We start from the raw sequence: 14,295 nt of genomic DNA, 5'->3' as shown, positions 1-14,295 counted from the left end.
GGGGCGTGGGGTGACATTGGGGGGCGTTGGGTCCCATTGGGTGACGTTGGGGGGCGTTGGGTCATGTTGGGTCCCATTGGGTCACGTTGGGTCCCATTGGGTGACGTTGGGGGGCGTTGGGTCCCATTGAGTGACGTTGGGGGGCGTTGGGTGACATTGGGTCCCATTGGGTCCCATTGGGTGGGGGGTGGCATTGGGGGGTGGCGTTGGGTCCCATTGGGTGACGTTGGGTCCCATTGGGTCCCATTGGGTGATGTTGGGTGACATTGGGGGGCGTTGGGTCCCATTGGGTCCCATTGGGTGCCGTTGGGTCCCATTGGGGGGCATTGGGTGGCATTGGGTTCTGTTGGGTCCCATTGGGTGGCATTGGGTGACGTTGGGTCCCATTGGGTGGTGTTGGGGGGCGTTGGGTGACATTGGGGGGCGTTGGGTCCCATTGGGTGGGGGGTGGCATTGGGGGGTGGCGTTGGGTCCCATTGGGTGACGTTGGGTCCCATTGGGTCCCATTGGGTGACGTTGGGTGACATTGGGGGGCGTTGGGTCCCATTGGGTCCCATTGGGTGCCGTTGGGTCCCATTGGGGGGCATTGGGTGGCATTGGGTTCTGTTGGGTCCCATTGGGTGGCATTGGGTGACGTTGGGTCCCATTGGGTGGTGTTGGGGGGCGTTGGGTGACATTGGGGGGCGTTGGGTCCCATTGGGTGGGGGGTGGCATTGGGGGGTGGCGTTGGGTCCCATTGGGTGACGTTGGGTCCCATTGGGTCCCATTGGGTGACGTTGGGTGACATTGGGGGGCGTTGGGTCCCATTGGGTCCCATTGGGTGCCGTTGGGTCCCATTGGGGGGCATTGGGTGGCATTGGGTTCTGTTGGGTCCCATTGGGTGGCATTGGGTGACGTTGGGTCCCATTGGGTGGCGTTGGGTCCCATTGGGTGACATTGGGTGGCGTTGGGTCCCATTGGGTCCCATTGGGTGGCATTGGGTGGCGTTGGGTGGCATTGGGTGACGTTGGGTCCCATTGGGTCCCATTGGGTGGCGTTGGGTCCCATTGGGTGACGTTGGGTCCCATTGGGTGGCATTGGGTGGCATTGGGTTCTGTTGGGTCCCATTGGGTGACGTTGGGTGACGTTGGGACCCATTGGGTGGCGTTGGGTCCCATTGGGTGGCATTGGGTGGTGTTGGGTCCCATTGGGTGGCGTTGGGTCCCATTGGGTGACGTTGGGGGGCGTTGGGTCCCATTGGGTGGTGTTGGGTGACGTTGGGTCCCATTGGGTGACATTGGGTCCCATTGGGTGGCATTGGGTCCCATTGGGTCGTATTGGGTCCCATTGGGTGGCGTTGGGTCCCATTGGGTGACACTGGGAGGCGTTGGGTCCCATTGGGTGGCGTTGGGTCCCATTGGGTGATGTTGGATCCCATTGGGAGGTGTTGGGTCCCATTGGGGGGCATTGGGTCCCATTGGGGGGCATTGGGTTCTGTTGGGTCCCATTGGGTGGCATTGGGAGGCGTTGGGTCCCATTGGGTCCCATTGGGTGGGGGGTGGCGTTGGGGGGGTGGCGTTGGGTCCCATTGGGTGACATTGGGTGGCATTGGGTCCCATTGGGTCGTATTGGGTCCCATTGGGTGGCGTTGGGTCCCATTGGGTGACACTGGGGGGCGTTGGGTCCCATTGGGTGATGTTGGATCCCATTGGGTGGTGTTGGGTCCCATTGGGTGCCGTTGGGTCCCATTGGGGGGCATTGGGTGACATTGGGTTCTGTTGGGTCCCATTGGGTGACGTTGGGTGGCGTTGGGTCCCATTGGGTGGCATTGGGTGGTGTTGGGTCCCATTGGGGGGCATTGGGGGGCGTTGGGTCGTGTTGGGTCCCATTGGGTGATGTTGGGTCCCATTGGGTCCCATTGGGTGACGTTGGGTCCCATTGGGTGGCATTTGGTGGCGTTGGCTCCCATTGGGTGACGTTGGGTGGCATTGGGTGGTGTTGGGTCTCATTGGGTGACGTTGGGTCCCATTGGGTGACGTTGGGTTCCGTTGGGTCCCATTCAGTGACATTGGGTCGTGTTGGGTCCCATTGGGTGGCGTTGGGTCCCATTGGGTGACGTTGGGGGGCGTTGGGTCCCATTGGGTGATGTTGGATCCCATTGGGTGGTGTTGGGTCCCATTGGGTGCCGTTGGGTCCCATTGGGGGGCATTGGGTCCCATTGGGTCATGTTGGGTCCCATTGGGGGGCATTGGGTGGCATTGGGTCCCATTGGGTCACGTTGGGTCCCATTGGGTGACATTGGGGGGCGTTGGGTCCCATTGGGTGACGTTGGGTCCCATTGGGTGACGTTGGGGGGCGTTGGGTGACATTGGGTCCCATTGGGTCCCATTGGGTGGGGGGTGGCATTGGGGGGTGGCGTTGGGTCCCATTGGGTGACGTTGGGTGACGTTGGGTCCCATTGGGTCACGTTGGGTCCCATTGGGTGGCATTGGGTGACGTTGGGTCCCATTGGGTGACGTTGGGTGGCGTTGGGTCCTATTGGGTCCCATTGAGAGATGTTGGGTGGCATTGGGTTCCGTTGGGTCCCATTGGGTTCTGTTGGGTCCCATTGGGTGACGTTGGGTCCCATTGGGTGGCATTGGGTGGCATTGGGTTCTGTTGGGTCCCATTGGGTGACGTTGGGTGACGTTGGGACCCATTGGGTGGCGTTGGGTCCCATTGGGTGGCATTGGGTGGTGTTGGGTCCCATTGGGTGGCGTTGGGTCCCATTGGGTGACGTTGGGGGGCGTTGGGTCCCATTGGGTGGTGTTGGGTGACGTTGGGTCCCATTGGGTGACATTGGGTCCCATTGGGTGGCATTGGGTCCCATTGGGTCGTATTGGGTCCCATTGGGTGGCGTTGGGTCCCATTGGGTGACACTGGGAGGCGTTGGGTCCCATTGGGTGGCGTTGGGTCCCATTGGGTGATGTTGGATCCCATTGGGAGGTGTTGGGTCCCATTGGGGGGCATTGGGTCCCATTGGGGGGCATTGGGTTCTGTTGGGTCCCATTGGGTGGCATTGGGAGGCGTTGGGTCCCATTGGGTCCCATTGGGTGGGGGGTGGCGTTGGGGGGGTGGCGTTGGGTCCCATTGGGTGACATTGGGTGGCATTGGGTCCCATTGGGTCGTATTGGGTCCCATTGGGTGGCGTTGGGTCCCATTGGGTGACACTGGGGGGCGTTGGGTCCCATTGGGTGATGTTGGATCCCATTGGGTGGTGTTGGGTCCCATTGGGTGGCGTTGGGTCCCATTGGGGGGCATTGGGTGACATTGGGTTCTGTTGGGTCCCATTGGGTGACGTTGGGTGGCGTTGGGTCCCATTGGGTGGCATTGGGTGGTGTTGGGTCCCATTGGGGGGCATTGGGGGGCGTTGGGTCGTGTTGGGTCCCATTGGGTGATGTTGGGTCCCATTGGGTCCCATTGGGTGACGTTGGGTCCCATTGGGTGGCATTTGGTGGCGTTGGCTCCCATTGGGTGACGTTGGGTGGCATTGGGTGGTGTTGGGTCTCATTGGGTGACGTTGGGTCCCATTGGGTGACGTTGGGTTCCGTTGGGTCCCATTCAGTGACATTGGGTCGTGTTGGGTCCCATTGGGTGGCGTTGGGTCCCATTGGGTGACGTTGGGGGGCGTTGGGTCCCATTGGGTGATGTTGGATCCCATTGGGTGGTGTTGGGTCCCATTGGGTGCCGTTGGGTCCCATTGGGGGGCATTGGGTGACATTGGGTTCTGTTGGGTCCCATTGGGTGACGTTGGGTGGCGTTGGGTCCCATTGGGTGGCATTGGGTGGTGTTGGGTCCCATTGGGGGGCATTGGGGGGCGTTGGGTCGTGTTGGGTCCCATTGGGTGATGTTGGGTCCCATTGGGTCCCATTGGGTGACGTTGGGTCCCATTGGGTGGCATTTGGTGGCGTTGGCTCCCATTGGGTGACGTTGGGTGGCATTGGGTGGTGTTGGGTCTCATTGGGTGACGTTGGGTCCCATTGGGTGACGTTGGGTTCCGTTGGGTCCCATTCAGTGACATTGGGTCGTGTTGGGTCCCATTGGGTGGCGTTGGGTCCCATTGGGTGACGTTGGGGGGCGTTGGGTCCCATTGGGTGATGTTGGATCCCATTGGGTGGTGTTGGGTCCCATTGGGTGCCGTTGGGTCCCATTGGGGGGCATTGGGTCCCATTGGGTCATGTTGGGTCCCATTGGGGGGCATTGGGTGGCATTGGGTCCCATTGGGTCACGTTGGGTCCCATTGGGTGACATTGGGGGGCGTTGGGTCCCATTGGGTGACGTTGGGGGGCGTTGGGTCCCATTGAGTGACGTTGGGGGGCGTTGGGTGACATTGGGTCCCATTGGGTCCCATTGGGTGGGGGGTGGCATTGGGGGGTGGCGTTGGGTCCCATTGGGTGACGTTGGGTCCCATTGGGTCCCATTGGGTGATGTTGGGTGACATTGGGGGGCGTTGGGTCCCATTGGGTCCCATTGGGTGCCGTTGGGTCCCATTGGGGGGCATTGGGTGGCATTGGGTTCTGTTGGGTCCCATTGGGTGGCATTGGGTGACGTTGGGTCCCATTGGGTGGTGTTGGGGGGCGTTGGGTCCCATTGGGTGACGTTGGGTCCCATTGGGTGGGGGGTGGCGTTGGGGGGGTGGCGTTGGGTCCCATTGGGTGACGTTGGGGGGCGTTGGGTCCCATTGGGTGACGTTGGGTCCCATTGGGTGGCATTGGGTGGCGTTGGGGGGGTGGTGTTGGGTCCCATTGGGTGACGTTGGGTCCCATTGGGTGGTGTTGGGTCCCATTGGGTCCCATTGGGTGGCGTTGGGTCCCATTGGGTCCCATTGGGTGGCGTTGGGTCCCATTGGGTGACGTTGGGGGGCGTTGGGTCCCATTGGGTGCCGTTGGGTCCCATTGGGTGGCATTGGGTGCCGTTGGGTCCCATTGGGTGGCATTGGGTGGCGTTGGGTCCCATTGGGTTCCGTTGGGTCCCATTGGGTGACGTTGGGTGGTGTTGGGTCCCGTTGGGTCGTATTGGGTCCCATTGGGTGACGTTGGGTGACGTTGGGTCCCATTGGGGTCCCATTGGGTGATGTTGGATCCCATTGGGTGGTGTTGGGTGACGTTGGGTCCCATTGGGTGATGTTGGATCCCATTGGGTGGTGTTGGGTCCCATTGGGTGGTGTTGGGTCCCATTGGGTGCCGTTGGGTCCCATTGGGGGGCATTGGGTGGCATTGGGTTCTGTTGGGTCCCATTGGGTGACGTTGGGTGGCGTTGGGTCCCATTGGGTGACATTGGGTCCCATTGGGTGGCGTTGGGTCCCATTGGGGGGCATTGGGTGGCATTGGGTTCTGTTGGGTCCCATTGGGTGACGTTGGGGGGCGTTGGGTCCCATTGGGTGGCGTTGGGTCCCATTGGGTGGCATTGGGTCATGTTGGGTCCCATTGGGTCCCATTGGGTGACATTGGGTCATGTTGGGTCCCATTGGGTGGTGTTGGGTCCCATTGGGTGGCGTTGGGTCCCATTGGGTGGCATTGGGTGGCGTTGGGTGACATTGGGTCCCATTGGGTGGGGGGTGGCATTGGGGGGTGACGTTGGGTCCCATTGGGTCCCATTGGGTGACATTGGGTGACATTGGGTCCCATTGGGTCCCATTGGGTGCCGTTGGGTCCCACTGGGGGGCATTGGGTGGCATTGGGTTCTGTTGGGTCCCATTGGGTGGCATTGGGTGACGTTGGGTCCCATTGGGTGACGCTGGGGGGCGTTGGGTCCCATTGGGTGACGTTGGGGGGCGTTGGGTCCCATTGGGTGCCGTTGGGTCCCATTGGGTGCTGTTGGGTCCCATTGGGTGACATTGGGTGGCATTGGGTGACATTGGGTCCCATTGGGTCCCATTGGGTGGGGGGTGGCGTTGGGGGGGTGGCGTTGGGTCCCATTGGGTGACGTTGGGTCCCATTGGGCCCCATTGGGTGGCATTTGGTGGCGTTGGCTCCCATTGGGTGACGTTGGGTGGCATTGGGCCCCATTGGGTGATGTTGGGTGACATTGGGTCCCATTGGGCCCCATTGGGTGGCGTTGGGTCCCATTGGGTCCCATTGGGTGACGTTGGGTCCCATTGGGTGGCATTTGGTGGCGTTGGCTCCCATTGGGTGACGTTGGGTCCCATTGGGCCCCATTGGGTGGCGTTGGGTCCCATTGGGTCCCATTGGGTGACGTTGGGTGACATTGGGTCCCATTGGGTCCCATTGGGTTCCGTTGGGTCCCATTGGGTCCCACTGAGTCCCATTGGGTCCTATTGAGTCCCATTGAGTCCCATTGGGTGTCATTGGGTCCTATTGGGTCCCATTGAGTCCCATTGGGTCCTATTGAGTCCCATTGAGTCCCATTGGGTGTCATTGGGTCCTATTGGGTCCCATTGAGTCCCATTGGGTCCTATTGGGTCCCATTGGGTCCCACTGAGTCCCATTGGGTGACATTGGGTGCCTTCAGATCCCATTGGATCCCATTCAGTCCCTATGGGGTCCCAATGTGTCCCTTTGGGGTCCCGATGTGTCCCTATGTGGTCCCCAGTGCGTCCCTATGGGGTCCCAATGCGTCCCTATGGGGTCCCTATGGGGTCTCAATGCGTCCCTATGGGGTCCCTATGGGGTCTTAATGCGTCCCTATGGGGTCCCAATTTGTCCCTATGGGGTCCCAATGCGTCCCTACGGGGTCCCAATGTGTCCCTATGTGGTCCCAATGCGTCCCTATGGGGTCCCAATGGGGTCCCTATGGGGTCTCAATGCGTCCCTATGGGGTCCCAACTCTCCCTATGGGATCCCTATGGGGTCCCAATGCGTCCCCATGTATCCCTATGGGGTCCCAATGCATCCCAATGGGGTCCCAATGGGGTCCCTATGGGGTCTCCGTGCGTCCCTATGGGGTCTCAATCTGTCCCTACGTGTCCCTATGGGGTCTCATTGTGTCCCAATGGGGTCCCTATGGGGTCTCTATGTCTCCCTATGCATCCTAATGTGTCCCTATGGGTCCCTATGGGGTCCCAATGTGTCCCAATGCGTCCCTATGGGGTCCCTATGGGTCCCAATGGGGTCCCTATGGTGTCCCTATGGGGTCCCAATGCGTCCCTATGGGGTCTCAATGTGTCCCAATGGGGTCTCAATGCATCCCTATGGGGTCTCTATGCGTCCCTATGGGTCCCTATGGGGTCCCCATGCATCCCTATGGGGTCCCTATGGGGTCTCCATGTGTCCCTATGGGGTCCCAATGGGGTCCCTATGGGGTCCCTATGGGGTTTCCATGCATCCCTATGGGGTCCCAATGCATCCCTATGGGGTCCCAATGCATCCCAATGGGGTCCCTATGGGGTCCCTATGGGGTCTCCATGCGTCCCTATGGGTCCCTATGGGGTCCCTATGGGGTCTCCATGCGTCCCTATGGGTCCCTATGGGGTCCCTATGGGGTCCCTATGGGGTCTCATTGTGTCCCAATGCATCCCTATGGGGTCCCAATGCATCCCTATGGGGTCCCTATGGGGTCCCTATGGGTCCCTATGGGGTCTCCATGTGTCCCTATGGGGTCCCTATGGGGTCCCTATGGGGTCTCCATGTGTCCCTATGGGGTCCCTATGGGGTCCCTATGGGTCCCTATGGGGTCTCCATGCGTCCCTATGGGGTCCCAATGCATCCCTATGGGGTCCCTATGGGTCCCAAAGTGTCCCTATGGGATCTCTATGCATCCCTATGGGGTCCCTATGGGGTCCCTATGGGGTCCCAATGCATCCCTATGGGGTCCCAATGGGGTCCCTATGGGGTCTCCATGCGTCCCTATGGGTCCCTATGGGGTCCCTATGGGGTCCCTATGGGGTCTCATTGTGTCCCAATGCATCCCTATGGGGTCCCAATGGGGTCCCTATGGGGTCTCCATGCGTCCCTATGGGGTCCCAATGCTTCCCAATGGGGTCCCAATGGGGTCCCTATGGGGTCTCCGTGCGTCCCTATGGGGTCTCAATCTGTCCCTACGTGTCCCTATGGGGTCTCATTGTGTCCCAATGGGGTCCCTATGGGGTCTCTATGTCTCCCTATGCATCCTAATGTGTCCCTATGGGTCCCTATGGGGTCCCAATGTGTCCCAATGCGTCCCTATGGGGTCCCTATGGGTCCCTATGGGGTCCCTATGGTGTCCCTATGGGGTCCCAATGTGTCCCTATGGGGTCTCAATGTGTCCCAATGGGGTCTCAATGCATCCCTATGGGGTCTCTATGCGTCCCTATGGGGTCCCTATGGAGTCCCAATGTGTCCCTATGGGGTCCCAATGTGTCCCAATGCGTCCCTATGGGGTCCCTATGGGTCCCTATGGGGTCTCAGTCTGTCCCTATGTGTCCCAATGCATCCCTATGGGGTCCCTATGGGGTCTCCATGCGTCCCTATGGGGTCCCTATGGGGTCTCCATGTGTCCCTATGGGGTCCCAATGCATCCCTATGGGGTCCCTATGGGGTCCCAATGCATCCCTATGGGGTCCCTATGGGGTCTCCATGTGTCCCTATGGGGTCCCAATGCATCCCTATGGGGTCCCTATGGGGTCTCCATGCGTCCCTATGGGGTCCCTATGGGGTCCCTATGGGGTCTCCATGCGTCCCTATGGGTCCCTATGGGGTCCCTATGGGGTCCCTATGGGGTCTCCATGCGTCCCTATGGGGTCCCTATCGGGTCTCATTGTGTCCCAATGCATCCCAATGGGGTCCCAATGGGGTCCCTATGGGGTCTCCATGTGTCCCTATGGGTCCCTATGGGGTCTCCATGCGTCCCTATGGGGTCCCTATCGGGTCTCATTGTGTCCCAATGCATCCCAATGGGGTCCCTATGGGGTCCCTATGGGGTCTCCATGTGTCCCTATGGGTCCCTATGGGGTCTCCATGTGTCCCTATGGGGTCTCAATGCATCCCTATGGGGTCCGTATGGGGTCTCCATGCGTCCCTATGGGGTCCCTATGGGGTCTCCATGCGTCCCTATGGGGTCCCTATGGGGTCTCATTGTGTCCCAATGCATCCCAATGGGGTCCCAATGGGGTCCCTATGGGGTCTCTATGTGTCCCTATGGGGTCTCCATGTGTCCCTATAGGGTCTCAATGCATCCCTATGGGGTCCGTATGGGGTCTCCATGCGTCCCTATGGGGTCCCTATGGGGTCTCATTGTGTCCCAATGCATCCCTATGGGGTCCCAATGCATCCCTATGGGGTCCCAATGGGGTCCCTATGGGTCCCTATGGGGTCCCAATGCGTCCCTATGGGGTCCCAATGGGGTCCCTATGGGGTCTCCATGCGTCCCTATGGGGTCCCTATGGGGTCCCTATGGGGTCCCTCCGCCCCACAGCGCTTCCCCCGGAGCTGCTGCCGCTGTTGGCCGCCATGTTGGACCCGGACCCACAGCGGCGCCCCACAGCGGAGGCTCTGCTGCAGTCGGCCCCAATGCGGCGCGTGGGGCGATGGCGGCCGCTCCTCCGCCTCCTGGATGTGGGGCTGCGCCGGGGGGCGGAGCTGCTGCAGGTCAGTGCCCCATAGCTGCCCCATAGCTGCCCCATGGCTGCCCCATAGCTGCCCCATAGAGCCCCATAGCTGCCCCATGGCTGCCCCAAAGCTGCCACATAGAGCCCCATAGAGCCCCATAGCTGCCCTATAGTGCCCCATAGGTGCCCCATAGCTGTGCCAAAGCTGCCCCATGGCTGCCCCATAGCTGCCCCATAGCTGCCCCATGGCTGCCCTATAGAGACCCCATAGCTGCCCCATAGCTGCCCCATGGCTGCCCCAAAGCTGCCACATAGAGCCCCATAGAGCCCCATAGCTGCCCTATAGTGCCCCATAGGTGCCCCATAGCTGCGCCAAAGCTGCCCCATGGCTGCCCCATAGCTGCCCCATAGCTGCCCCATGGCTGCCCTATAGAGACCCCATAGCTGCCCCATAGCTGCCCCATGGCTGCCCCAAAGCTGCCACATAGAGCCCCATAGAGCCCCATAGCTGCCCTATAGTGCCCCATAGGTGCCCCATAGCTGCGCCAAAGCTGCCCCATGGCTGCCCCATAGCTGCCCCATGGCTGCCCCATAGCTGCCCCATAGAGCCCCATAGCTGCCCCATAGAGAGCCCTAGAGTGCCCCATAGAGCCACATAGTCTGCCCCATAGGTGCCCCATAGCTGCCCTATAGAGAGCCCCATGGCTGCCCCAAAGCTGCCCCATAGGGCAACATAGCCTGCCCCATAGCTGCCCCATAGCTGTCCCATAGCTGCCCTATAGAGAGCCCTAGAGTGCCCCATAGCTGCCCTATAGCTGCCCCATAGCTGCCCTATAGAGAGCCCTAGAGTGCCCCATAGAGCCCCATAGCTGCCCTATAGAGAGCCCTAGAGTGCCCCATAGCTGCCCTATAGAGTGCCCTATAGAGTGCCCCATAACCTGCCCCATAGCTGCCCTATAGCTGCACCATAGAGCCCCATAGCTGCCCTATAGAGCCCTATAGCTGCACCCATAGAGCCCCATAGCTGCCCTATAGAGAGCCCTATAGTGCCCCATAGCACCCCATATCCCCCCATAGCCTGCCCCATAGAGTGCCCCACATCACCCCACATCGTGACCCACAGCCCCACCCCCTCCCCCCCCCCCAGCCCCACACCGCCCCACACTTTACCTCCTCCCTCCCCACCCAGAGCTGCCGTGCCGCCCTCCGGCGGATGTGGGGCGCTCTATGGGGCAGAGCTATGGGGCAGAGCACTCCGCCCCACACCCCCCTCCTGCCCCACATCGACCCATGGGATGATGAGGAGGAAGAGGAGGACAGCGAAGCTCTATGGGGCCGCAGCCCCCCCGGGAGGTGAGCGCTATGGGGCAGAGGTGGGGCAGCGCCCCATAGCGCGTCCCCCCCCCCCACCCCAATGCTCACCCCATTGTCCCCACGCAGCCCCACAGCCTTCCGCCCCACTGCCTCCACCCCACAGCACCGTGGGTCGCCACCAAGGTGAGTGCTGCCCCATAGCGCTGCCCCATAACCCTGCCCCATAGCCCTGCCCCATAGCGCTGCCCCATAACCCTCTAACCCTGCCCCATAGCCCTGCCCCATAGCGCTGCCCCATAGCTGCCCCATAACCCTCTAACCCTGCCCCATAGCCCTGCCCCATAGCGCTGCCCCATAGGGCTGTCCCATAGCGCTGCCCCATAGCTGCCCCATAACTCTCTAACCCTGCCCCACAGTCCTGCCCCATAGTGCTGTGCCATAGCCCTGCCCCATAGCCCTGCCCCATAGCGCTGCCCCATAGCTGCCCCATAACCCTCTAACCCTGCCCCATAGCCCTGCCCCATAGCGCTGCCCCATAGGGCTGTCCCATAGCGCTGCCCCATAACTCTCTAACCCTGCCCCACAGTCCTGCCCCATAGCGTTGCCCCATAGCCCTGCCCCATAGGGCTGCCCTAGAACCCTGCCCCATAGGGCTGCCCCATAGCCCTGCCCCATAGCGCTGCCCCATAGGACTGCCCTATAACTCTGCCCCATAGCCCTGCCCCATAGGGCTGTCCCATAGGACTGCCCTATAACTCTGCCCCATAGTCCTGCCCCATAGTCCTGCCCCATAGGGCTGCCCTAGAACCCTGCCCCATAGCCCTGCCCCATAGTGCTACCCCATAACCCTGCCCCATAGCCCTGCCCCATAACCCTGCCCCATAGCGCTGCCCTAGAACCCTGCCCTATAACCCTGCCCCATAACCCTGCCCCATAGCCCTGCCCCATAGCCCTGCCCCATAGCGCTGCCCCATAACCCTGCCCCATAGCCCTGCCCTATAACCCTGCCCCATAGCCCTGCCCCATAACCCTGCCCCATAACCCTGCCCCATAGCGCTGCCCCATAGCGCTGCCCCATCTCACCCCACAGCACCCCCGAGGGCAGCCCCACAGCTATGGGGCGCCTGCGCCGCACTCTCACCTTCGAGGAGGATTCAGAGCCCCATAGCGCCGCCCCATAGCGCCGCCCCATAGCGCCGCCCCATAGCGGGAGCGCTGATTGGCTGACGGGATGGAAACGACGCTTCATGATTGGCCGATGGGACAGGACTGAGTTCTGATTAGCTGAAGTAATGAAATCAACGACGCTGATTGGCCAAAGGAATGGCGCGGTGCTTCTGATTGGCCGGTGGGACGGCGCTGCGTTCCGATTGGCCAAAGGAATGGGATCAACGCTTCCGATTGGTCGAAGGGTGGTGGTTGGAACCGCCCACTAAAGCGCTGCGCGGCAACGGAGCGGGGGGGGGGGGGGGCGTGGCCAAACCTAAACCCCGCCCCCTTTCACCCCCCCCGTTGCAATCCCATTGGCGGACATCAAAGTGGCAGCACCATATATGGGCGTGGGCTGCGCGTGGTCTATTTGCATAGCCACGCCCAGCTCCCCCCGGCGATTTGAATAAAGCTTTCATATTCATGAGCTTCGCCCCCTCCCCCCCCCCCCCCCCCCAACACTCCGCTGCTTTCCAAAATGGCCGCCCTCCCCTCACGCTTCCCGCCTCACGCCCTCTCCCCGTCACGTGCCCCTCACTTCCGGTCCCGCCGCCCTACCACCGCTCGCTCCGCCCTGTCACGTGCCTCCCACTTCCGGCCCGGGGGGGCGCCCTATCGCCTCTCTTCCCGCCCTTCCCTGCGTCACGTGATCCCGCCCCACTTCCGGCCGCCGTGACCTGAGGGGAGAGCGACGATGGCGGCGGGGACCGATGGACCCCCCGGGGCCTCCTGAGGGGTTTGAGGGTCAGAGTGGGGCAGAGACCCCTCTGTGGGGCAGAGACCCCCTCAGTGGGGCAGAGGACCCCCCTGAATGGGGCTGGGACCCCCTCTGTGGGGCAGAGACCCCCCTCAGTGGGGCCGAGAACCCTCCTCTGTGGGGCAGAGGCCCGTCTATAGGGTAAGACCCCTCTCAGTGGGGCAGAGACCCCCTCAGTGGGGCAGAGGATCCCCCTGAATGGGGCTGGGAACCCTCTGTGGGTCAGAGACCCCTCAGTGGGGCAGAGAACCCCTCAGTGGGGCAGAGGATCCCCCTGAATGGGGCTGGGAACCCTCTGTGGGGCAGAGACCCCCTCAGTGGGGCAGAGGACCCCCCTGAATGGGGCTGGGACCCCCTCTGTGGGGCAGAGACCCCCTCAGTGGGGCAGAGACCCCCTCAGTGAGGCAGAGGCCCCCCCTTGAATGGGGCTGGGACCCCCTCAGTGGGGCAGAGGACCCCCCTGAATGGGGCTGGGACCCCCTCTGTGGGGCAGAGACCCCCTCAGTGGGGCAGAGGACCCCCCTGAATGGTGCTGGGACCCCCTGTGGGGCAGAGACCCCCTCAGTGGGGCAGAGGACCCCCCTGAATGGTGCTGGGACCCCCTCTGTGGGGCAGAGACCCCCTCAGTGGGGCAGAGACCCCCTCAGTGGGGCAGAGGCCCCCCCCTTGAATGGGGCTGGGACCCCCTCAGTGGGGCAGAGACCCCCTCAGTGGGGCAGAGGCCCCCCCTTGAATGGGGCTGGGACCCCCTCAGTGGGGCAGAGACCCCCTCTGTGGGGCAGAGGACCCCCCTGAATGGTGCTGGGACCCCCTGTGGGGCAGAGACCCCCTCAGTGGGGCAGAGGACCCCCCTGAATGGTGCTGGGACCCCCTGTGGGGCAGAGACCCCCTCAGTGGGGCAGAGGACCCCCCTGAATGGTGCTGGGACCCCCTCTGTGGGGCAGAGACCCCCCTCAGTGGGGCCGAGAACCCTCCTCTGTGGGGCAGAGGCCCGTCTATAGGGTAAGACCCCTCTCAGTGGGGCAGAGACCCCCTCAGTGGGGCAGAGGATCCCCCTGAATGGGGCTGGGAACCCTCTGTGGGGCAGAGACCCCTCTATAGGGTAAGACCCCCCTCAGTGGGGCAGAGAACCCTCCTCTGTGGGGCAGAGGCCCGTCTATAGGGTAAGACCCCTCTCAGTGGGGCAGAAACCCCCTATGTGCGGCCGAGAACCCTCCTCTGTGGGGCTGGGACCCCCCTCAGTGGGGCAGAAACCACTCTATGGGGCAGAGGCCCCTCTATAGGGCTAAGACCCTCCTCAGTGGGGCAGAGACCGCCTATGTGGTGCAGAGACTCCCCTCAGTGGGGCAGAGACCCGCTCTGTGGGGCAGAAACCCCTCTATGGGGCAGAGGCCCCTCTATAGGACTAAGACCCCCCTCAGTGGGGCAGAGATCCCCTATGTGGGGCAGAGAACCCCCCTCTGTGGGGCTGGGACCCCCTCTGTGAGGCTGGGACCCCCCTCAGTGGGGCAGA

At 62.3% G+C, this 14,295-nt stretch overlaps 1 protein-coding gene across 3 annotated transcripts in view; it reads left to right on the top strand.

Moving 5' to 3' along the window:
* The window catches only part of PKMYT1 (protein kinase, membrane associated tyrosine/threonine 1), a 13,088-nt gene extending 636 nt beyond the window's left edge, over nucleotides 1-12,452 (top strand). Inside the window, exons 2-5 of one of the 3 annotated variants that reach the window (XM_040656853.1) lie at nucleotides 9,370-9,542; nucleotides 10,692-10,855; nucleotides 10,943-10,999; nucleotides 11,907-12,452. In XM_040656853.1, the coding sequence (XP_040512787.1) occupies nucleotides 9,370-9,542; nucleotides 10,692-10,855; nucleotides 10,943-10,999; nucleotides 11,907-11,997 (485 nt within the window). In that variant the 3' untranslated portion in view covers nucleotides 11,998-12,452. Of the gene's footprint in view, nucleotides 1-9,369; nucleotides 9,543-10,691; nucleotides 10,856-10,942; nucleotides 11,000-11,870 lie in introns of all 3 variants that reach the window. The other 2 variants (XM_040656854.2, XM_046906038.1) reach the window with 2 other exon arrangements.
* Nucleotides 12,453-14,295: the final 1,843 nt, after the last annotated feature.

This window comes from Gallus gallus (assembly GCF_016699485.2).
Source record: "Gallus gallus isolate bGalGal1 chromosome 36 unlocalized genomic scaffold, bGalGal1.mat.broiler.GRCg7b 36_unloc6, whole genome shotgun sequence".
NCBI classification, from domain to species: Eukaryota; Metazoa; Chordata; class Aves; order Galliformes; family Phasianidae; genus Gallus; species Gallus gallus.
The sequence above is the reverse complement of the archived record's forward strand: the minus strand, read 5'-3'. Positions and strand labels throughout refer to the sequence as shown.